The sequence below is a fragment of the Echeneis naucrates genome, chromosome 12, assembly GCF_900963305.1.
Source record: "Echeneis naucrates chromosome 12, fEcheNa1.1, whole genome shotgun sequence".
NCBI classification, from domain to species: domain Eukaryota; kingdom Metazoa; phylum Chordata; class Actinopteri; order Carangiformes; family Echeneidae; genus Echeneis; species Echeneis naucrates.
Window position 1 is genome coordinate 15,776,174 of NC_042522.1, and position 25,731 is coordinate 15,801,904.

Sequence of the window (25,731 nt, forward strand, 5' to 3'; positions counted from 1 at the left end):
TATCCAGAAGAAAACATATTAACATATTGGGGCGAATCTGACCAAACTGATCTCCGTCCTGACTGACAGGTAGGTTGCTATGTGCGGAAAACTCTCGTCAATCCCACGGTTGCTATGTCTAATATGCAAGCTGCTTCATTATTAAATGAAGATAATGTTGTATTGACGAAGGCTTGAAACTAAAGTGACTTCACTTTAGTAAATGTATTGACTTTTTGGATAAATCTTTGGTACTTCCTGTAGAAAAGAGGTGTCTGTATTGTTCTGCTAATGCAAGGTCTGGCCTTCCATTTGCAACAACATGGGCACCGGATGGGATAATGGTCCTTCGGACTGAAATTAGCAAAGACATTTGCACTGCGCTTTGCCCTGGTTGTAAGATAGGGCCCAAAGGGCTGAAACCAAATGGCACCATGCACAATGCAAAATAGGATGTTGCTCCGACATATGTTAGGTTTTGACCTTGTCTTGTTGAGACTTTCACTGACTAGCTAAACACAAACTCACCCGAATTTACAGGATCTTGTGCTGCTTTTAGCACTGAGGATGCCATTTGTAATTCAAGGTTGGTTTGATTTACTTTGCCTGGGGAAGTCCTTTAGACTTCCTGGTTCAGCGTCAAATTACATCAAAATGGGAAACTGTATAAGTGACTCAAATGCATTCGGACTATTTTCATTTTGTAATTTCATCACTCTAAAACAATCACTGGAAGTAGCCTCCCAGAATCCAAAGAGGACACACCAGAACCAGGTCGCTCAGGCCACATTTGGGCTTGGTCAGGAATACATCCATACAAATATGCAGCGTCAAACAAATGTGTCCCTGACCTCCACAAAGGACCATCTAGTTTGTAGTAAATATATATATTTAGCTTTACAAAGCTTCCAAACATAGACCACTGCAGTGACTCCTGTCTCTCTGTGTCCTTCTGTGCTTTTATTTCTCTTTTCTTCAGCATTTACCTTCTCATTTTGTCTTTAGCGTGCACCGCAATTCCTTATGCAAATAGCCATAGCATAGCATTCCTCTTGGCTGCAAATATGTGCGATGTGCATTTTTCCTCTCTTGTGTTTAGAAATATTCACAGTTTTCCTTCCCCGTCACAAGCAGCCACTGCGGACGCATTTGAGAAGAATTTGAAAGCCAAGTGTGAAACGTAGTCAGTCTCAATTTAAGACGAAATGAAAAATGAAATGAAAAATAATGCGGCTCATGGGGAAACCAGTATATTCAAGTAAAAGATGTGGATGTAAAGTTAATGTTTGGTTTTCATTTCAAAATAACATCTAACCCACAAATAAGAGGTCATCAGAGTTAGCTTTGCTTAGAAAAGCCTGTACCACAACATCCAGCCTGTTATTTAAAACTACCCCTGACTTTCTCTTCCTCCTCTTGCCTTGACCTCTGAAGACGTACAACAATTTTTATTTTATCTTGCTAATATTTGCTTACATGATTCTGATAGTGTTAAAGCAGCTGGGCTAGAGGTAAAAAAAGAAGAAAGTGGCGATGTGGAACATTTCTCCTCTGAATTTGCTCTCCACAGTCTCGCTGGCCCAAATAAGAGCATAAAGTAGAGGACCTGAATTCTGGAGGCCTCAGTATCTGTAGACCAGAAAATGCTGCGAATTAAATTATTACACAGCTGATCCACAGTCTGGACTATGTGATTTTTATTTATTTATTTCTATTATTATTATACATGTTTCTGAGTTGGGACAACAATTATCTTATGTAAACTCTCCTGTCTGTAACAGTTATTCCTGCATTGCAGCTCATCATCATCTTCAGCAAAGAATTTCTTGTCAGCTGTAAACGGAAAGACTTTCAAGAAGTTTGTGAAGCATCTGTCACGTTCAACCCAGACCGATAGTTTAGGGCCAGTTTTTCTTCTTACCAAGGGAAGCTGAAATAAACCTTCAAAAGCCCGAACGACCCCACTTAAAAATTGGATTTCGACTCAAGGTTTGAAATTTAGATTTGCTTTCCAAATGAGGCAAATGCAGAGACGTGCCTTTAAACACATACACACAGCCTAACACACACAAAGATGTTTATAGCTGGAAGCAGGACAGACTAAACATCATGTTTCTATCTGTCTCTAAACATTCAAGGCTACAAACCCATAGAGTGAAGAAAGACTGCACAGGAAAAAAAATGACTTGGCCATGAGGCCTGGCTAAAACAGTGCCCTCCCTCTAATAACAAGATTAAAATTTCTAATCTGACAACCCAGTTCCTAAATTTACACACCATGTAACACCCAGCTCCAAAGTCTGGCTAGATTCTAGCACATGACAACACAAGCAAGAATAAATCTTTTATTAAAAGCTGAGCATTCTTCAACAGACAAAGCCCTCCAGCGCTCTCACCCAAAAGACCACAGTTTCATCTGGATAAAATTGGGAGAATTTTAAAAGCGCGGTCAGAAACCCTAATTCTCTTCAAAATGGAGAATGAGTGTTTTTCACAATAATGCTTTAGAGCAGAGGAAAAGAAAATCTCGGCCACTTTAATCCCTGTCTAATCAAAGTTCTGTCTCTCTCTCTCTCTCACACACACACACACACACACTTACCCTGAAAAAAAAAAAAAAAGTGTGTCCCTGTGTTTTCCCCTCCAGTACATGAGCAAGCACTCAACCTTTCTCAACTAGGACAAAAACATACAGACCTATTTACATGTCAATGAAGGCCATGGATAAGGCGTTTTTCTGCCTCTCCCTCTACATTCCTCTCATACGTGCCGCTATAAGATAGTGGTTATTTTCATCTGAAGGCCCCAATGAGAAACAGTTATCAGTTTTCTCCTTTCAAACCTCCTGGGTGCACACGTGTGCCAAAGTCATTCAAGTGACCGCTTTTATTTTAGCTTGTCCAGCATGAATGCCTACAATACAGTACAATGCAGCGGCAGAGGATGTCCAGCATTAGCAGTCATCTGCTTTCTGTATATACAAGTATGTAGATGCAGCTACTGCAGAGCATTTACTTTATATGCAAAATGCACAGATCAATGTACAATGTTCCGGAAAACATGGATGAAGAAAAGGTCTACGGTCCTGATACCTGTGCACATGCATGTGCTTGTGTGCGTCTGAGAAAGTACGAAGTCTGAAGTGAGAATGAAATTAGATGATATCAGATTATTGCCCTCCCTAGTGTCACTTTTCTATTTATATTAGACCTTTAGAGGAGATCTCCTCAAACTGCATGCGACTGCTGAATGGCTGAGAGAAGAAAGTTAATATTACTGCATGAGGTTGGTGTTTCAGTTTGGGAAACCTTCCTGTGGAGGTGAGAAAAAGCTGAATGTTCTCCCTCCTTTGGGTGGCTTATGAAGAGAAGTCTCATTTCTCAAGAGATGGATAAAAGTTTCATCTTTAGCTGTTCTCTTTCCCCTTTCTTTGTCTCTACTCCGCTGACATGGCAGTGAGCCCGGTGCATACAGCAATGTGGCTTCGACGCTGGAGAAGAGAAACTATGGTCTCCTGGAAATATGTTCTCTGTTGACTCATTCTGTTAGCCACATTCTTCATCAGCAGCACGGCAGAGTCCTTCCCGTCGGCCATGAAGACAAAGCATTGCCTTTTCTGGCCCACTTAATAATACACCTTTTTTTTTTTATGCCTTTTAACTATCTAGTTTAGCCTCTAACGTTTGGAGGAGTGTAGAAGGAAGAGAAAAAAAAAAGAGGCAGCGGAAAATGAGGGGGAAGAGAAAGAGTGAACACTCTCGCTGGCCTACAGTGCAGTCTAGATCCCCCTGGATTTATTTGTGTACACAACTCTGTCTCTCCTGTTCTCTTTCCCTCTGTCTCCCACTTTCATTCTTTCATATTACCCTGGGTCTCTAACACAAACACCCACATACTGCAACCACTACACAGCACAGAAATACACTGATTCGCATAACCATCAAATTATCTTGCTGCTTTTGAAGAGAAATGGTACACCCACGGCCCTCACAGTTGATTATTCCATTCAAAGCGCAAGAGAAGAGCTTCTGCTCCATGAAGCCTGCACCACAGCAGCAAGAAAAACTCAAGGAGTCTCTCAGGAAGGAAAATCCCTGAGAGAATTCATTCAGAACACTGACAATGACGTGAAGACAAAATGTCTTTAGCAGGCAGTTGATTTCATCACACCCCTCATCCCGTCACCCCCTAGCAAACAGAACTGATTGAAGTCCTATTCATTTGATCACAGAGGCCCAGCCAACAGCTTCAGAGCCAAATGGAGAGTCTAGTCATAATAACAAGCTACAGAGAAATCATGTGACCTCACTCACTGACACGCTCATGCAACTTTTTCAACAGTATCTCTCGCTTTCTTGGCTTTTCCATGGTTTCAGCTCTGACTCACCATGCTGTGGCTCTGGATGGGTGCTGGTGTCAGGGTCCATGATAAATTCACAGGGTGATGAGCGCCCAGATCAACAGACCCATATCTTGAGGCAAAGTCAGCTCGCCAACTGAATTTGCAACTACCGAAACTGCTGCTGTGCTATCTTCTCTCAGCTGACGCTGCTGCCGTGTCCTCCTCACTGCTCTCTCCAGTCAGAGCTGCTGGCTCTGCTCTGGCCCTTGCAGCCTGCCAGCTCAGCTCAGGCTTCTACTGTTGTGTTACATCTGTCTGACTGAACTCCTCTCTGGAGAGTCGGGAGAGAGAGAGGGAGAGAGTGAGTGAGAGAGTATAATGGAGCACAGAATGGGAGGGAGGAGAGAGAGAGAGAGAGAGAGGGGAGCAGTTTCCACGTTGTGGTGTTTGTGGAGAGAAAGGGAGAGAGATGGGTGGAGAGAGTTGTGGCAGCGCAGAATGTTTCCACTTTGATCAGTTTCACTCAGCATATTTTTTTCTCATCATAATGAGGACTTAGTAACATCAATTTGGAAAACATTAACTTGCCAAAGGAATTCAGGAACTTCCATAGTCCAGCAATCTGAATGTTAACAATGGGAGGACTGAAAAACCAGACCAGACCAGACCGGGCTGGGCTGAGCATGATTTCTACTCATTTCAATCTGACACACAAAACAGCATATCTGATCACAGAGTTCAGAGCTCCAAGTGCTTGTTTTTTGCAGCTGATGCTGAAACCAAAGGATAGTCAGTCTTTAACGATATAAAAGAGAGAAACACTTTTGAAAAAGCTTGAATGAAAAATGAAAACATGACTGAAAGGATTCATTGAATATCAAATTTGTTTACATTTCCCGCTGATTAAGCATTTGATTAAACAAAAAAAGATTCAGTTCTTTTTAGCATGCAGTTGTATACTGTAAGTTAATGCATGTTAATACGTTATCATTCGCTCCTCAAAGCTAATATTGATTCTGCATATAATCTGCCACGTAAACACCATTAAAGAAGCTGCCCATTCAGCTTCACGCTGCAACAAAGTGCAGCTCAACTAACCTTTACCTTGAAAATACCTCACATTCTCTCTGACCTACAGCTCCACATATTTTTATTAAAACTGAAAGCCAAAGACATTGACGATCTATTATTTAGTGATGTCTTGCCAAGATACATTACAGTGATTGGCACAACAAATAAAATTTTGGCCAATGTTAACCTATTGTAATTAAAAACTCTGAGAAGAATGGTAAGGAGGCCTTTGTTAAATTAAACATCAGAGGGAATATTAAGATACTTAAAATACATGTGAGGCTGAATTTGGGCTCCAAGGTATGTAAAAATCATTCAGCATCCTTTGGTCAGTTATCCAGTTCAATTTAATCCCGTATGAAATGTTACAGCTTGTGATGATATTTCCAAAAGAAGTAAAAAAAAAAAAATGAGAAAATAGAGCAGAATATTCCCCCAACATCTTGAAACAAGCAAGAGTTGAGAACTTTTCCAGATCTGTATACAGAAAAACAACAACAACAACAACTTTCACCCCTCTAAAATTAAGCTTAGTTGTCCTGGTGGGAACGTAACGGCGCTCTCTGACTCTGGCATGTTTGTGCCAAAACGTCAAAGAAGTTCAAAAGAATAGAACAGGCAGTCACTCGCTTTTCTGTCGGAGAACGAGACGAGATGAGAGTGCATTCTGATTCACAATGGATTCCTGTTCGTCTCAGTGTAGTTTTTATTCATCATGCTGGTTATTTAGAGCCTCTGTGTCCCACAAGGACAAGAGCAGGTGGGGCACACTCTAATGAATAATTTAGTAAAACACAGACCTTGTGAGTGTTTCTAGTGTTGTGATGAGTAACATGATATGAAAACTATAAAAGTGTGCACACGCACACACAGACACACACACACGCACGCAACTTTAAAGGTTAGCCGCTGAAGAGGACACAGTTTTCAGGCATAAAATTAACAACAACACTTGTCAGTATTGTATTTAAAGTGGTACTTGGTGTTATTCATGTGAAAATGACTTTTCCAATGAACAGTGTGTTTTAATAAAGTCTAGCATTATCTCACCCGTGTACTAATGCATGCAAATGGCGTTTCATATTGCTGATACCTTACAGGTTGCATTAGTAGTACCACTATATATCTGCGGCTACCCTTAAAACAAAACTAGAGGTTTTACGTTTAAATCTTCAACGGTGAATCACGAATATAAAACATAAAAAATGCACACACATCATTTTCACATATCAGAAATGACCTTTTATAATAATAATGGAAAAGATTCAGGGTGTCATTTGGATCAGTCAACAGAAGTTCTCTGTAATTAGTGAACTAGTTGGCAGACTGTGTTTACTCTTTTAACCTCTGTCTCTCTGAAGATAAACAAAACCAACCTATAACCGTACAAATCCCGATAATGATGTATCCTACACTGCATCCTCATCGCCACATCATCACTGAATACAGACTACAACAGGGGATGTGCACATTTATCTGTTCTTGTGTGTATATTAGTGAGTGATTTTGCTCTGAGCTGCAGCAAAAGAAAAGACAAAAGATGCATTTAAAACATTTGGCTCGAGCTTACGAACTAAAGTAGGAATGATTTAATTTGAATAATATATTTCTGAGAGTGAATTATATCATATGTAGCTCGAAAAAGAGCATATGCTTGGGAATTGCATGCATTTGTCCAATGGTCAAAGGCTGATAGTAGAGTGTCTGCAGAAAGGCAAGTCACAAAGGATCACAATAAACACTGCAGTAAGAAAGAAATATACAGTCATCTTGATTTAAAGTGACTACACAACTCTGACAAGCTACAAATGACACAACATTTCTGCTGTCCTGATGCACTGAATCAAGGCAAAAACGCTTTAGGATTTTTTTTTTTTTTTAACTTCATAAACTTCACAAAAACCTAACATCATGTACGAGACAAATTATTGCCTTGACGTCATGAAAAAAAAAAAAAAAAAAAAACCTCTTCAACTGAATAACCACTGCACACACTGATTTAAGGTTGGGCCGTATTATGCTGCATGCCAGCTGACAGCCCAGCAACAGTAACTGTGGGATACAAATGCTTGAATGTCAACCCTCAGTGCCATCTAGTGTCTCAGTGTGACAGATTCTGTGCTTTCTCCTTCTCAGACGCATCAGCAGGCTCAAACTGCTTCTTCCCAAGTGCATCTTGTCCATAGTCGTGATTGTATAATCCTACTCTATGCTTAAAATACGACAAGCATTGCATTGCCATAAAAGCATTGGGGAAGGAGGTGAGGGGGGGGGTGCAATATGACACCCGCAGTTGGAAAAACCTTTATTGGTAGCTGTCTTAGCGGTTAGGATGACACATCATAAGTGCACCGTGCTGCTATGAAGCAGCAAGCTCTCCATCTAGTGGATACAAAGTAGAAGAAACAAGTATCACCCATTTTAAGAGCCCTACATCTAAGGCCCACTTGCGTGCGGAAATCTGAGATGGGCTATGTCACCCAGAAGCAGGAGGAAGTGCTTTCCTTGAGCTCCGATGCTCATTTGACCAAGAAGAATCTGCAGGTGACTGCAGAAACGAAACACATATAATATAAACAATGTAGAAAAATGCCAAAACCTCCTTGGTCACCACAGTCTTCCTGATATTTTATCTTTACATAACCATATTGAAAGAGGTTTAAACATTTGATTTCAGAGTTATCAATCATTCAGTTTCATGAATTAAATTGTGTCTGGCGTTTTCCAACGTAGGCATGGAAATACTGACGCATCCTGATCACTGCAGAGGCATGTCCTCAGGCTACTCACCGCTTTCAGTGGACAGCTGGCTGTGGAATTCTGGGAACTGTGTTTCCACTGGAACGCTGATGGTGCGTCGCAGAAGATGCACCTTGCATGATGCAGCGCGCCTCTCCTGCAAAAAAAAAAAAAAAAAAAAAAAAACAAGGAACAGAATTAGGGAGAAAGAGTGAAGGAGGAAAAAAGGAGGACACAGAGATGCAAGACGGATAAAAGACTGAATACATTGAACAAAAGGAACAGAGACAAAGTAGGTGCACAGAAACAGAATGAACGCAGGCATCAAGAAAAATGGTGGCTGTGGGAAATGTGAAAGATGCACATGTTGTAGTCAAAGAGGTTCCTTATCTATTTTGTTGTGGTTAGTCTGGTCACCATGTTCAATGCTGTGTTGGGCAAATAGCACACAATAGACCGAGTGGAGCTGATAAATGAGGAGTCATCGGATAAAACAGAACAGCATTAGCAGCACATCAATCTGTGTCAGCCCATATCTTCCGATAACTTGCATAACCAATGTTTGTATGCAGAAGATTAAACAGACAAAGGAAGCAGGGTGGCTGTGGGGGTGAGTCAAAGAAAACGGGAGAGGGCCTGATGTCCTCCAAGCAGAGTGATAATGGCTTATCGAACCTCCTCACACTTCTCCACTCGGTGCAGCACCCCGTCTGTCTCATTTTCTCTCTCTCTCTAGTTCCACGTTGGCCGATTTATCTCTGCCTCTCGCTGATCCTCTCTGCGAGTCACCTCTTTACTTGCCTCATGGGACTCAGTTTTAAGGACAACTCTCACTCACACTTTCTCTGACGTAACGCCAGTGTGTGGTGAACTGAGCCATAATGACTAAGCAAGAGCTGTAACTTGAGCCTCACTGCGACAATTTCTAATTCCAAGCATACATACAGTCCCGTACTGTCAGGGCCCAACAACAGCTTTGAGCAGTACAATCCATTATAATAATTATTCATTTAATAAAAGACACATTCACCCACTCAACCATTCTAAAATTTCACTACTCAGTGACTATGTGATCATTCATTTGAAAGGGAAGTTTGGCCTATATCGTAACATCTAAAATACACACATATAAAATGTCCAGCTAAAGTAAAGTGCCTACAATTTCAGGGTGGGGCAGGTATCATTTTCCCGACATACACGTCTACAGGAAATTAAGTCACCATTCAACCACAATGTGGAGGCCCGACTACCTGGAGGGATCCCGAGCAGGAACAATGAGCACGATAACTCCACATAAAGAAAGGTAATCCCGGGTCGAGCCTAGAGAGCTAGGTAAATTAGATGAAGTCATAATTTCATTTAATGGATGAGTCTCTGAGCTGGGTATAAAAAGCCTCCGACAAACAAACCTCCGGCCGGTGAAAGTTTCATTCAGTTAACTGGTTTGGGCAGAATCACAAAAAAATAAAATAAATAAATAAAAACTATATTATACTAACCCTAACCCTTACCTCCGGAAGGACGTTTTCTTGCGATATTATGAGTTTATCCTCATAATATTCTGACTTCATTTGAGCTGATTTATGACTTCACTATCGAAATCTCAAATTTTTTTTCTCTTCTGTGTTTTTCCGTAAAACTCTGCTGCTCTCTACTTTGGCATCGTCCTTCGTTTGCTTTTAGGTTTAAAAAAAAAATGGATAAAGTTTTAATTTTACTCAACATGAACGCTGGAGAATATTTAAATTGCTGTTGTATATGGCTGCAGTTTTCTTTTTTACCGCCACCTGGCGGTCTCGGAGGTTGATTGCAGCTACGTTGTTTGCTGACGTCATTGCTTCATTAGCATACAATGAGCCACAGGAACCTTGTAGTTCCTCTTTGTAGTTTCTTTTTTGGGACTGAAGTACCAAAAATATCAGGTAATAAATAAAAAAATAATCCTGTACTATTTCCTATAGAAATAAACTCAGAAATAGAGTGAAATACAGCAGGTTTACTCTGAGAAAATCATAAATGGATATAATCTGAGTTTAGAAACTCATCTAATTTTCTGTGAGGCCGTTAATAACTAAAGAAAAATATAACAGCAATGAATCTCACTCACTGCTTTCAGTCACCAGACAATTCCTTCTAGAAATTTGATTTATTCGCTGATTTGATGCCATCAGTTGAGCGAATGACAAAACCTGGTTCAAGCCTTTGTGGCAAAATTTTAAGAGCGGTCCATCTCTTTCAAATGCTCTGAATTCATCAGAAATGTCGGACTCTTTGCATAACGGTGGAAAAAAGCTGGACGGTAGAAATCAGGTGGACACACAATGAGCTTCATATTCCCGAGGAACAACAATTGGCAACACAATAAACTGAAGGTGTAAATGAGAAATGTCAAATCTCTAGAAAGCCCGTCGGAATCACACCTTTCCTTCACATCTATTACCTTCATATCGCTACCCTCAAGACATGTGACACATTTGCAAAATGTTGAGATTGTCGTTCCCTCTGCCTTTTTTTTTTTTTTTTTTTGTCTGAATTCTTCCTTTTTTGGGTTTATAACTTGTCATTTGTCTCACAGTTTTGGAAGCACCAATTGTGTAATCTAACGGATAAAGATTTAATTGTCTTTGTCCTATAAGGTTTTGTTAATTTATGAAAAAAACATCCCATTGCTAATGGTAGTGTAGTAGTTCCTATTTCCATAAAGAGAACAAGGGAACCATGAACGCTCATGGACGAGAAGCTGAGACTCAAGAAAGGAGAGGAAAATGAGAGACAAAAAAACTCAGAGAAATAAAGGAAAGTCAGTGTTTACTAAAACCCCTTCAGCAAAAACTTTCACAGCTACCACTAAATAAAAACTTCTGTATGTGGACTCTTAAAGTCTTGCTGCATGCATTGATTTTTCTTTCCTCTTTATTTCTGAACCTTGCGTTTTTGTTCACTGCACTGTTTTCACACAGTCGTGCATAAAACTCAATTATTTAAAACCTATTTTCTTGGTCATGCTGGATTATATATTGTTTTCTTGAAGAAACATTGCATCACAGGGAAAACAAGAACACATTGGTATTCTGCAGGAAAATAAAGGCTCTCAGTTATTTCCTACCACTTCAGGTTGTTGTGACATGGAGAAATAGTGTGTGGTGATTTCTAAGGACTTAAAGTCAGCTATATTTCTGCCGTCGAATCTGAATTAAATCGTTAACTTTGTGTTTGCACACATGGCCTGCTTACTGAAATAAGACCTAATGCTGCAGTGGCATTCTGCATAGATCCTTCAGAGGTGGATGCAAATGTTTGACCTCAACAGTGTGATTGCTCCGATCTGTTCAACTGAGCTTGTTCTGCTGTCATCCCGCCTTCATCTGGAGCGAGCCATTATGAGACCAAATGGCTGTTTTGACCTACTGTTCGCTGACATTACAGAAATCCAGCAGTGTTACTCGTGACCTTTTGGACTCTGGGTCTCAAGATGGATGCATTTAAAAGCTGTTGTTCTTGGTCGCTGTGAAACAAAAAGCTCTGTTGTGGAAAGGCAGCCAATCGGTCGACTGAAATAATTCCACCGTGCAATTATTTCTTTTCTTTTCTTTTTTTCTTTTTTCTCGATACGGCATACCTCAGTAGCTGTTCACACAGGAAAACTAAAGCCAGACTTTTCTCTTCCGTTTCTGCTTCCACGCTGGGATGAAAAACTTTGCATTTTTATTTATTTGTTTATTTATTTACTTGCATGTCATTATACTCTGTTCAGTCCTGTAAGTCATGTTAGACTCTTTTGGTTTGGGTTGAGGTTTAGTCAGAAGAGAACCTGCATAACGTGGAATCACACATGAAAAGGAAAAAGACTGGTGATGATGGTTCTGAGTTGCATCTGCATGTCACATGACGTTCTTGCAGAAAACGTACCAAATTTATAAAAAAATAAATAAAAACTAAAATCACTGTTTCAACCGTCATAATTTTACCAGTTAGTTTCAGCATACTGTGTGTTACATGCTAGTCATCCTACCACAAGGTGACATGCACAGGCAGATAAGAGGACAAAGGAGGCGAAGGGGGACATGGCAGACAAGAGATTGTATTGTTGTCTTTCGCCACCTCATCCTCATTCAGGAGCAGCATCTGACAGTCAGCGACCGCACAGTACTTTGGGTTCCACGCAGTCCGCTCTTCATACGAGTGTCCACGCGACATCCAGTGTCTCGACGAGCACTGCACATCTAGAGAGGAGGAGAAGAAACGCAAAAGAATGATAGAATTTAGGAAACCAGGAAGTTAAATAAAAATAAAAATAAAAAAACAGCAGCTGTAGGAATATAATGGAGACTAATCGCTTTAATTGTGTTATTCTAGAAAGCACCCAAAAGGAGAAATTAAGAAGACAAAAAAAAAAAGAAGCGCTCAATTAAGGTTTCAGTTTAATGAATTCTACATTTATAAGTTAAAGAGATTATTTCTAATTTGTTCAAATTCCAATTTTGCTCAGAGAGTGCGAAAATCCTTTTGTTAATTAGAAATGCTGTCGGAGGGTGATGAATACCACGGGCTCTTTTTTTCCCCCCATTTAAAGTGATTCCTTGGATGTCAGGTGAAGAAAGGATAAATATAAAAGAAGTGATTGGAGTGTATTGGATTCGCCTGCATCTCCAGTCATGGGGTGACATAAATCTCAGGAAAAAAAAGGCAAGATACATGCTTTTTCACGCAGGAAATCCAGTCCATCAATTCCCCCACATCTGTTACCATTAAAGAGAGTCTACACGGAGCGCGATTTCATTGCAGTTTCATTTTCTGAAACAAAACCTTCATTAGTGTCTCAGATATTCTCTCCTCACTCTGCTTACGATAAGAAAATACATCTTTGGTAGATAAACTCAAGCATTTTATCCCACACAACATAATTTCTGTGAAGTTCTAGGTTTTCTCTTGGTCCATTTTTTTGTGTGTGTGTTTAATTTCTGATTCAGCTAATGAGTGGGGTTCATGATGAAATAGAGCCCTGCTCCTGCTAAGAGTTAGCCCAAACGGAGAAGCACCAATACAAAGAGTTGCAATGCGTTTCATCATTAGCTACAAAATACGTGAATATCCATACTTGAAGCTGGAGGTGTTGAGTCTCTGTTCTTGGAAATGTAAACAAAATATCAAACTGTCGGTGTACTTTCAGAATCTATTCAGTGATGCATATTCAGCACTCTGAGATGTATATTATTCATACAATGCACTGACAGTTTTTTGTCGTGTATTTTATTTTTAATTATGTCATTTTCAATCTTGCAGACTTAGAGCCCCAGTAGGCCGGACATGAGTTTGCAAAATGCTGACAACACAAGAGCTTCAGGCTGTCACCACCCTGTCAGCGGAGAGTCTTTGATCACCGGCTCTCACCGGCTGCTGCACATCCCAGGTAATTTCAACACCGTGCCATTAGAAACCGAGTCACAGTACACAGTCACATTAATGCGCAAATACACACACATTCAGATACTGCTAATGCGTTTGGCACCTGAGTGATCAGCTTACAGTCACGTTGTGGACAGAGGCGGGTCGAAAGCAGTTTTCCAATTTAGCAGTGCTTATTTAGAGACAGGTTTTTAATCCTGGTGTTGATGAAATTACGCGATTCAGAATCCATAAGCTTCATGAAGCTGAGATAAACAATAAGAAACGTAAATCAAAGCGAGACTGAAATTAAAAATGAGTGTGGTCTGATGATGTTTTGCTTGCTAAGTCTAGTTTCATTTCCTTCAACAGAGCAACAACAGTCCGTCTGTGAAGCAAATGAGCACTGAGCTGTCTAAATCTCTAATGAAGATGTACAGCATCTACTGAAATAAAGGGAATATTTAACCATGCACCACATTTGCCTTCCCTTAACAGGGTTTTACCGATTCTGGTTGACAGACCAGTCTTGTCGATTTATTGATCTCCTGACAGGCACAGATTCTGTTGCCAGTTGTTATCCAAGTAACGGATATAACTAATATAAATAACAAGGCAGTGAAAGAAAAAAATTTTCATAAATGCACCGATTAAACATTTTAGTTTGCATGAGTAAAAACAAAGTTACAGCAGAAATCTATCTAGTTTAGCAAGTGAGCTCAACTGAGCTACCATGTTAATAAGGGACAGTACACAAATATAAAATGAACACGTATTTGGAGAGTGTGTAGACTTTGTCACCAGCAAACAGAGCCACACTGTGGAGGAATGCCACGTTGAACACTGACTCACGCATCTATGTTGTGTTCAGAGAATCAGTCACATACTCAGGAGCAGCTTCAGCTGTATTGTGCGAATAATTCTAAATGAAAGAGATTCTGTCTTATGATGTCCTTGTTAAAGGACGCCGTGAAAATTAAATGGTTCTCTCACACAGTCTTTGGACTTGCGCTCAACTGAAACTCTTCTAGAGACTGCGTAGGTGTGAGCAGTGTGTGACTGACATTTCATTCACTCTAGCTTTGTTAAAATTCACCTCATAAAACTTTTTGTTTCTCTCACAGCGCTGTGAATTTGTCACTTTGTGTAAATCATCTCTCCTGTAGTAGACAGTGAAGAGCAGGAAAAGCTCTGGCATAAGCTGTCAACATGGTCTCTATTTCCTCTCTAAGCATCCCTGTCAAAGCCCTGTTCAATCCACAACACAAAGAGACCAACAACTGGAACATCAAGACTGAGCGGAAATTAAGCACAAATTTGCTTCTTATTAAAATTTAGGCTATAATTACATATGTTTTGTTCTTTTTCATATGAGCTTTGATGCCGAACAGGTCCTCCAACTGCAGAGAACATCTGTATCTAATTAAGTGATTGGTTTTGCTCATAAATGCTTACGTTAGACCCAAATAGGCAGAGTCATCCTTTTCCTTCCCCGAACTGAAGCGTCACAAGTAGTAAATGCAAAATAGAAAACGCAATTTTGCAATGTTAGAAAGAATTTTTAATTGGTGTGGAGTTATAAGAGCAAAAATGTTGACATTTGTGGGTTCAGGCTGGCAAAGCCAGAGCTCCTCCTGTTACTGTTGCTTTTGTTTTGGCACACTCCAGTATTTCCTAAAATGAAATCCCGTTGCCACCAATATAAGGAGGGAAAAGGCAAATTCATGCAGGATGAGCATACTGCATCTCATATTGAGGCTGTGGGTGTTTGGCTTGGTATGAGCGTCTAAAGCAACAAAATCCTTTCCTAAATAAGGGGGTGTGATGAGTACACAGATTGCTGTCTTTGTTTTGTGATATGTTCGATTGTATAGGACAGTTATGCAATCTTTACCAGCGCTCAAACCAAGAGCAGGACTACGGGACAATAGGTTGTGTATTCATTGGGTCAGTGTATGCATGCACAGATTTGCACCTTTGTGTCCATAGAGGCATGATGTCATGGATCAGCGGGCTTTACTCTGTATGTAAAAGATAACGAGCGTTCCAATCAGATTGCAGCTCGATTCTCTAATCTAAATTAGATGACAAGCCTGGTCACTTTGTGTTTGCATAGGCTGTGCAGCTCCCTCGCCTGTTTTAAACATTAGTGACTGCCTGAGATCAATAACTGCACTGTATTAGCACCCCCCCCCCCAACATCAATAGCTGTGGTTTGACTATAAACCTCACCTTTCACCGGCTGCCACAGAGTCTTTCCGCCAGGTATTGATAGAATGAATATAAAAAGGCTTCCAGTAACAATGCAGTGATGGCAGAGGAAAAGGGATTGTGTAGGCCGCCTTTCTGATTTACCAAGATGACCGTACTGTAGTTGGAGCGTAATCAAAAGCAAGTCAATGTTGGTGAGGTTTTAAATTTTGCTACTTTTTTTTCTTGATGCTTTAGGTTGGATATCACAGAAGCTCTATGACAAAAGTGGAGGTTAATATTGACTTGCCGCCGCATCACAGTTTCTGCACCTACAACTCCCACATAATATAGATTCCTGCCTCCCAGCCTACCCAGAGTGAAATTTTCAGGAGTCTGATTTAGAGGTTTGCAGCAGCCAAAACTCTAAAATCAATAAGATTCAATAGCATTCTTTTATCCCCAAAACATTAATGTAACCAGATTTACATATATTCTAATCACTTCTAAGACATATTGCGCATTCAATTATGTTTTGAAAACTTTCAAATTGCTGAAGACAAGAGCAGCTGCTGTCATGTTGGATGATTTTGTCTCCTCTGTTGATAATCTGGCTGCAGCATCTACTTCGACCTTGCAAAAGTAAAGATGTTGAAAAGACTCACGGAGGACTTGCCAAAACACAGATGTACCTAAATCACGTAATGTTTGGCCGCATTACAGGTAGCTGTCTCACTTCCAATTTCCAGTTTTTCCACATGCTGACTAACTGGAACTACTTCTGATACCAAAAGTGGAGAGCAGCCGTATATTAATATTTTTAGTTCCTTCTGTGTTTTTCATAGTTCACACAAAATATCTATTTCTGTAGCTTGGATGGACCGTGCAGACTAACTTGAGGCCAAACTCATAATAAAAAGGTGTTCAAGTGCAAAACCAGGATGTAAAACTAGGATCCTCTAAATAATTCCCGCTGCCGTGTTTACATGACTCCTCTGAAAGCTATGCCCTGAAGCCTCACTCTTACTTGCTTTGCTTTTGAATTCAGAGTACAACCGCTGATTATTTGGTACAATTCAATGACTATCATGTAAGAGACGGCTAGATGAACTGGAAATACGGACAGAACAAAAGCTGGTACAGGAAGCGAAGCATTCATTTACAGCGTAAGCTATAAATCCTGCCTGTCCATACGCTGCTTGCTACACCAGCATCCTCTAATGCAAGCTTTAAAAGATTGAGAGGCCCTGCATGGATTTGTTGTGCTGCTGATGAGAAGCTTCATCTTGTTTTCTGGTCATGCAAAGCAACACTGCAAAGGCCACAAGGTAAGCCCACATGCAGAGACGTTGATTGAACTTCCTCTCGGCACTTTCTGGAAATGCCATTCACAAGCAGATAAATGCCACCAATCACAGCGCGGCAGCTGAAACAGGTAAAACAGGAACAGAGAGGGCGCAAATGCAAAAATAAGATTTTAGCAATCCACCAGCATTTATAGTTCCAGAGGATGTTGAACTGCTGCTGACAGGCACTCATTTCCACTTGTGTGGACTGAAGGGTCTCACTGAACACAGGCTCAAAGTGATGGCAACCTTAAATGTGTTCTGAGAGCAGGAACACACTACTGACGAGAGGCCGAAAGGCTCTTTTCAAGCAGTCATCGGCACAATGGAGCAAAATGGATGGAAAAAAGTCTGTAGTTGCTGCTGCATTTGACACCCACCCTTTAATGTGAAGCTGTTTGGTAGCTCCTGGTCATCAATTAAAATTTAATCTACCGTTGCAACACTCAGTTAAGTGAGGAAATGCTCAAAGATCGGCGTTCTCAGAATGGATGTATGTGTTCAAGCTCTCACTGTGACTACAGAGCGCACAAGTTATTCTTAAAGACATCGGTCCTGATACAATGTAAAGGATTTGCATGTAAACATGGTACAGTGACGCAAGCAGAACTGCTGCCTGAACTTTCAATTTATTTGATCTTGAACTGTTGTATTAGATAAGTGAAGAGGCTCTCCAGAATCAATATGAGGTGTATTAGAGAGATAACACCGCTTTGGCCATAATGGATTTAGAAAGGCACTGATCTGGCAGTGTACAGAAGAATCTTTATTTCAGAGCAGGATGGCCAGATATATCGTGTGAGAGGAATATGTAATAAAGATTCATTTGTGCTAAAAGTGGCAGTAGAATAAATCAGGTTGTACAATATAGAAGATGGAATAAAGTCAGTCTTTCACCGGGAGACAAATCTGTGGAAGTAATAATAATAATAATGTAGCCTTTTTATTTCCTTACAACCTGTGATGAGTTGTTCTACTAAATCGAAACGAATGGTGGGAAAAGGGTTCGAACCTGCCACCAAATTTCACTGTGATTTGGCCTGAAAGATGTCAGCTGCTTCACCTGTTTTAAGTCAGCCTGGCAGGCTCATTAGCTGATCGGCTAATTGTCACATGTGGACTGGAACAACTGGAGCATACTGATCAGCAGTTAGTTGGAGCAGCTGGTGCGTGAAAACTAAATGTGAAAAAAGGAATTTGTGTCCCGCAGTTTGCTTCTGTGATGGCAACATCTGTCAAAATGCACTTAACGAAAAGAATCCCTCAACAATGAGAGTGGGGAAGCTAATGCTAATGAAGCTATGAATTCAAGCGAGTTAGTGATGTAAAACTTTAATTTCCCTTCTGTTGCCTTTATTTAGATCACCTGCAGTTTTAAGCATTGGCCTCGAAATTTTTTGAGTCTGAAGTTTTCTCTCCGTAGGCGAGTGGGAGTTGTGTAGGCTGCAGTGCATTTGACCGTAATAGAGGATGTTTCTGCTCCACACAAATTCACCCAGACGTTGAACTTTCTCCGCAGCTGCGAGTCAGACACCCTCCGTGTGGTCTGCTGTCAGGGAGGAGATGTTCTCCATCTGGATCGCAGGACACTGAGGTTAAGCTCTCACTGCTATTCTTTCATTTCCACGGGATAAATGAACAGGAAGCTTGTGTTGAAAGTCAGTCTTGGTCTTAGCAGCTTGTAGTTAGCTGAGGAATGATGTTCATGCTGCCGTTGTGTTAGTTAGAACAATACAGACAACAACAAAGTATTTAGTCAAGACTTTCCTCCTGATTCCTTTAATGACCGAAAAATACAAATAAGCGCAAAACAGTTCTTGATTAACTTGATGCAAAAATTTAATGATTTGATCATGGTGTATCCTGCTTTATAAAAAGGGAGTTTAAATAAATAGAAAATTGATGTAGCCATTAGAAGACAGCCCTACATAATAATAAGGAGAAGAGGAAGAGTGAGAGTGGCGTCCATCGGGGTTGAACGTATTTAATGGCGTGGCGCATTAGATGGTTCTCTTGACCATCATGTTCTAAAAATGACTGCGCACAAAAAAAGACTACTGTAATAAAGCGGTAGATATCACGGTAAAAATAAAAAATAGATATGCATTTTATAATTATATTTAAGAAGCTATTTGTAGGGGAGAGTCTGCTCATGCTATGAAGCCAACGTTAGCATTGCCAGCCGGTGATATATTTCCGAAGAGCTTTAGCTGTTTCAGACCAGACGTTAAATTACTCCCCCTGCAATTACAAAAATCTGTGAACCATTTTCTTGTCACTTGTTGAATATTATAACATTCCAACATCAACAAAAGTTGAGTTCTGTTGCAAAACTGACAACATTAAATTACAATGAGTTGTTTTATGACTAAGTTCGTAAACAGCATAACTCAGTGTGGTTGGCAAAAGTGGGTGAACTGCAGAGACGTATTTTTCATCTCAAATTTTTTAAAATTTCGGGGCTGTGCAGTGATATAAAAATAAATAAAACACGAATAATTCATCATCTTTGGTTCCTTTACTCTTCTGCAGTGTATAACAATAATCCATCCCTCCCTTGTTGAAATTGAGGCTCAGGTGTCATGTGGACTTTCTTTCTGCAGGCAGTCAGACTCAATCACCGGCACCTCTGTGGCTCCTGTATAAGCTCAGTTCGGTGCGCAGTGCACTTTGGGTCCCGGTGCAACCTGACTGATATGTGTTGTGTACAGTATTATTTTTCCTGCGCCCTTTTTTATTTTTAATAGTGTGCGATCTCTGGGAGGCTGAAATCATTTCAAGAATACAGTCGGCAGGTTTCGGTGAGAAGAAACAGAAGTTGTGTTCAAGACTTCTGTGGTTTGTTGAGGATATATTTGTGCCCTGTAGTTTCAGTAGAGCTGCAGCTTTACTGCCCTCTTTATTTTAGCACATTGTGTTTTACTTTCGCCCTTCACTCCTCCTTTCTGCCTTTTTGTTATTTTAAAAGGCCATTGTTTCCCTCTTAGAACCAAATGAGACTTTCAACTTTTGCTTTTTGTTGTTGGCTTTTTTCATGTGTAATTATGAGCCAATTCAAAGGCCCAGACACATTGTTTGATTGCTCACTCTGTTATCACACTTGCTGTTTAAGCGGAGTGTTGGACGCCTACTGCAAAGTGTGCATGTGTTTTTCTATTATCATGAAAACAAAACGTTAGTTGCAGGATGCTTTTGTGAATGGTATTAATGACTTCTTTCTTGCACAAGGTGGTGAAATCTAAAAACGAGGACTGTGCAGCTTAATATTCAACCTCGCATAATTAGTTGAATTTTTGCTGACGCACAGTTATTGATGATGGAAGGAAAAGCTGAGCAGAAGTTGTAGCTGCCCCCCGAGCTGTTTTCACTCTTTAAAAGTTTCAGATGATTTTCCTTAAATGCAACGTGACCCATTATTCATACGACACCCCCGTAACTCATTCATATTAATTGTTTTCATCATGGGAAAACAAATTGTGTGAGCATATAAAGATTTGCAAACACAAATTGAGCTCTACACCCATTTAATCCATGATTTGTTTTGTGTGTGTGCATGGTGTCATTCGGTCATACGATGTTTGTGGTTGTCTTGTTTGCTACTTTGCACATTTCATTTTACCCGTTTAACAGTTTTCCACATTAAACTCTCATACAAACTATTCAAAGGCACGGAGAAAATGATGAAGTGAACAGAAGTAGAATGAGACTCAGAGGCTGAATGAGGCACCCGGTTCAACTGCGTTGAAGAAGCTGGTTTAATTGCTGGTTTACACTTTTCTAGCTGTGAGCTGTCACTCTCTTATTCAAACACCTTATGTAATCCCTCTCGCCAGCTGCTACGTCTCTGTTGTGGGCCAATACAATACACTTGCAGGTAACTTATGCCCTCTTTTTCTTGTTCATGCTGAGCCAGCAGTACTTATAACAACCATCTGTCTCTGAAGTTCATAAAGCCAACGGAGCATCTGTACCACAGTCTCCTTCAGTGTGACGCTGGGCTGGTCTGCTGTTGGTTTGTCTGGCAGATTTACGTGCAGCAGAGGTGACATGAATCAACCTGAAATGAAGCACGTTCCAGTAATTTCACCTGGGGGGGCGGGGGGGGTGACAGGTCAGATGTCAGAGTAGGCGTTATGTTTGGAGTGCCGAAGAATCGTGATCTGCTGTACAATTTGGAAATTGTGGTGCACAGGCGCTCTGTTTTTAGAACACGCTGCTTTCACTCACTATTTCAGTCTGAGTTACATGTTACATGTTACCTGAGGCGAACATGATCTGGTGTCTGGTTTTTATTTTTTTTTCCGTCATTCGTTTGGACGAATCAAACTATAAAACAGGAACTCTACAGCTTGCATCCTAAGTCTCAGTCCTCATTAGCTGGTGTTGGTGACCTGTCGCTATGAAAATGCATGTCTTCATTTGGCAAAAATAAGGGCCAGCACAGCGCGCTCACAAAAATCAATACGTGCATGAGCTGTGGTCGTCTTGGAGAACAGGGAAACTCTGCCCAAACCGGCAAATTCTGTAATGTGATGATTCGAGTTAAATTAACCGAGTGTAAAGGCAAATAAAACTTTAGAGGGAATAAAAGTTAATGATCTCAAGTTGGTCTGGCTGAGAAAATGGCACAAAAATAAACCTTTTTGCATCAGAACACTTCCCCCGCCCCATAAGCCAAAGCCATGCAAAAATAATTATTTTCACTGTGAAATACTGCCAATACATACAGGTTATTTCCTCTACCTTTTTTTTTTAATTCTGATTTATTTTTTATGTATCTTCACTTCAGCGTCAAATTAGGTAGCTGTTTTGTTGTTTTTCAGATATAGAGCAGAAAAAGGAAGGTGTCTTTGAATGGGAAGCTGAAAATTCAAGTTTTCTTGTTGTTGTTTTTTTTTCAGCTGTTAATTATCAGAGTTGAAATGATGTCAAGTACATTTTTGGATCCATCATACAAATTGTCTCATTATTTGCTGCTCTTCAGTTTTTGTGCCTTACAGAGAGGCTCATAGTGAGTGGTCTTAATAAGTCTGTTGTTGTGTGCTCACACCACTTTAGTATAGCCCGGCATTCAATCATTGTCATCAAGCGACATTGAAAGCAACCGTTTTCTTCAAATTTAACAACATTTTACTGGCACCACTCAAATGAATTGTAACTAATGAATACAAATGTGCTCCGTCTAGCCCTCAACTCAATACCCAGCAGGACTGTCCTCCATCACCAAGGACGACCACAACCTCCACAGGCACAGCACAGCAAATGCAACCGAGCTCTCCTTCTGTTAAACAAACCAAGCCGCTCACTTTGGTATCTCACTTTTTACATTTTATCCCAGCTAAATTTTCACCGCCTTTCAAATCCAGCAGTCTCTACAGGGCAGCGCTCTCCACCACACTTTCAGGAATGTTTCCCAGTAAAAACAATAAATAAACAATGTACACAGCGCATGTTGAATCGAAAACAAGAAGATCCCAGCTGAAGTAGCACAAGCGTTGTCACTGTATGTAGGTCAGAAAGAGAGCCACATTCTCCAGCCTGTATGTACTTTCACAGCTGTGCTTTTGGATGTGAAGCGGTAATAGTAGCTGAAGCCACTCCACCTTTTAATGCGCTCGCTCCCCGCTCCTCCATATGGGGAGGAAAAGAAGTACACCTGTTTTTCTATCATAACAACCATCATGCTCATCACCTCTTATAGCACAACACATGTACTCATGGATATGCATTAGAGGAAAAGTGCACAAACAGGAAAATAGGCAGATGGGGAGGAGAGGGAGTGGAAAAAGAAGGAGAGAGAGAGAGAGAGAGGCCAGAGAAACAACAGAAAATAAGAGTGGCATTTAAGGGTGACGGAGAGAAACATGGATAATGATGCAGGAAAACAGAGGGATGATGGAAATTACATCTGGATTTGTATTTACCTGAATGGGAATCAGAAGTCATGCTTTCTTGCTGCATCTTGAATGGTGGCTCCAGTGTGAGACTCTGTGAGGTGAGTGTGTGTGTGTGTGTGTGTGTGTGTGTGTGTGTGTGTGTGTGTGTGTGTGTCCGCGGGCTACAGCGAGTGAGCGAGCCAGCATGCCTCACTGTGTATTGGGGAGGGAATGAGCAACAGAGCCAGAAGGAAGATGCGGGAGAAGAAATGAGCTCCTTTATTACCTAACCAAGTCTCTCCAGTCTCTCTCTCAATTTATCTCACTTTTTATTTTTATTTTTGTTTTTCATCAGTGCAAATGCTGGAGTCGGACAACACATGTGCTGCAGATGAGGATTTATGAGGTACATGGAGGCAGGCAGATGGGAGGAGCATGAGAGAGGGTAGGTTTCATAGCGGCTGAAGCAGAGGGAGGAGGGAAAAGGAGGTGCTGAAGAGAGAAAGAAAGCAATTGCGTTTAGTGTGGGCTTACTCACCTCGGCACTCAGCCATTACTCTTCAGTCCCCTCCATGAAACCTTCCAATGCAGAGCGCTGAACCCATTCAGAGCCTGCACGCTCCACAACATCTGCTTGGCTGTGAATTCACAGCCTAAATGGCAAGATGCCGCCATGTAAGAGTTTAAGAAAGCCACACGCTGAACATTATTGCATAGTTCACTAGTCTTTAAAAAGTGAAGGGCCTTTTTTTTTTTTTTTGTACGCAGACAGTCCTCTCCAAAACAAAGCTAACACCACAACCACTGAGCAGACTAAAACATTATCATGATCGCTGTAGTGGCAATTCTCTAGTTTTACATTTTTTTGGCAACTCTCTCCTGATCTGAACTTGGAACCACCCCCCTCCTCTCTGCACTCCTCCCTGCCTCAATATGCTGCCTGAGATTTTGCAAACTTACTGCAGCTCTTGCGCGGAGATTTGGGTTCGCTGTAAAGGAACAATTTGCGTTATTTGCTGCTCCTCTTGATGCTTAGGAAGACATTGAGGTAATCAAGTACAGTTCTGTTATCCAGTCCAGGCCTTTTCTCTATGGGGACACGCCCATGAAATAACATTCACAACAGCTTCTAGTCAGGTAGCAGCCCATCGCGTCATCACCCATTGTGTTTGTGAAATGCTATTTTTAAGCCTCCAGCTTTTATGTTGACCATCAGCTGAAGAACCCACGTTTAGAGGAGGTGGAGTTGAGAGTGACGGGATCTCACCTGCTCTGTATTCTTCTCTGAATTGCTTTATATGATGGAGCACTTACAGCTCGTAGTTGAAACTCATTTGGAAAACATAGACTGAGCTTAAAAAAAAAAACAAAAAAAAAAACAATGGAGAATTGAATCTCTTCACGTGGACTTCTATATAAACTGAGTTGTGTTTTTTGTTGTTTTACAAATACGCTCTTAGTCATTCGACACTTCAGTATTGGTTTTATTTTGCAGTGCTGAGTTCTGCATCCATTTTTGTATAGGATCTATGCTTCTAGCCAAGCTGAGAAACTACTGCCCTGTGTGGCCACTAGAGGGCGGCTGCTGTCACATCCTTTATAGCACCAAATGCTGTCCTGAGATATTTCCCATCAGTATCATCCTAATTGCCTTTTTTTTTCTGGCTGAGTGTTGTTTGCCTGTTGTTTGTTTCTGCTGATGGCATACTGCTGGGTCTTTCATGTGGCTTTTAAAAGCACACCAACCCTCTAGAGGGTAGGCGAGTCGCATTCTTAATGTTGGCCGTGATTTGCTGATGGATAGATGAGAGTCCATGAGTTGATTAAAGCCCCTTTCGACGACAACACGTCTGGTATGCGCAGTCCCTTTTTTCAAAGTTGTCTGTCACTTCACATTATTATGCATGCCTTTTTTTTTTATTTGTTTATTTATTTAGGAGCTATTTTCTCATGACCACAAAAGATTTCTAATCATATTCATAAAGATAATTAAAAAAAAAAATCTTGTATATTTGTGTTCTCTTTTTGCTCAGTCAGACTTGACCTTTTTCCCTCGGAGGCATTTTGAACAGATTGTGAAACCTGATGTATCTATATGAACAGAGACCACCCAGGTTAATCACACCACCTTTAGAAGGGTTAGGGCACTATGTGCTATGCTGTGTCAAATATCAAGGTTCTTTAAATTCCTGTGCTCCATCTTGGTCTGTTGTGAGGACATGACCTTTGTTTTTATTTAAACAAACCTTCACGAAAACCAAGAAGTTATTCTAAAATATGCATTCCAATAAAAAAAGCTTCTCTGCCATTGGAAGCAGGTCTGAGGTGTTGTATAATCATGTTGCATCTCCCCAGAGAAGAGCAGGTTCCTGGTGTACTGGTCTAGACTCTTCTTCCAGCTCATTAGGAAACTGTAATGTATTCCTCCTACTTGCAATGAATTCATCCAGCTGAAAATTCCCTTTCTCAAATTGTGTGAGCCAGGCTTGGACTTTTAGTCGTGGTTACCAAAACTGCAAAAGTGAGTCATCCTGTGTGTTTGTGTTTATAACCGTTGATAGCAATAGCAGAGCTAAAAACGGGAATTTAACTTTGCCAGTGTTTTGGGTAAATCAGCTTTATAGCAAACATTCAGTGAGACACGAAATTGCTTATCTGCCACACAAGATGGACATCACAGCTTCTGTGACTGTGGCACCACCAGTGAAATGTTTACAGTTAAAAAAAGAAACCAGATGAGTGAAATATCTGATTGATCATAATAGAACTACTAATTAGACTGTTAAACAAGAGGAAACTCTAA

The 25,731-nt window shown here is 40.6% G+C and overlaps 1 protein-coding gene across 1 annotated transcript; it reads right to left on the reverse strand.

Moving 5' to 3' along the window:
* Positions 1–8,174: 8,174 nt before the first annotated feature.
* Positions 8,175–14,372, reverse strand: LOC115052379 (ras/Rap GTPase-activating protein SynGAP). The gene is made up of 3 exons (XM_029516449.1): positions 14,318–14,372; positions 12,233–12,354; positions 8,175–8,288 (listed from the first exon to the last, which is right to left on the reverse strand). Exons 1-3 carry the CDS (start codon positions 14,370–14,372, stop codon positions 8,175–8,177), a joined length of 291 nt encoding a protein of 96 aa, XP_029372309.1.
* Between the last annotated feature and the right edge of the window lie 11,359 nt (positions 14,373–25,731).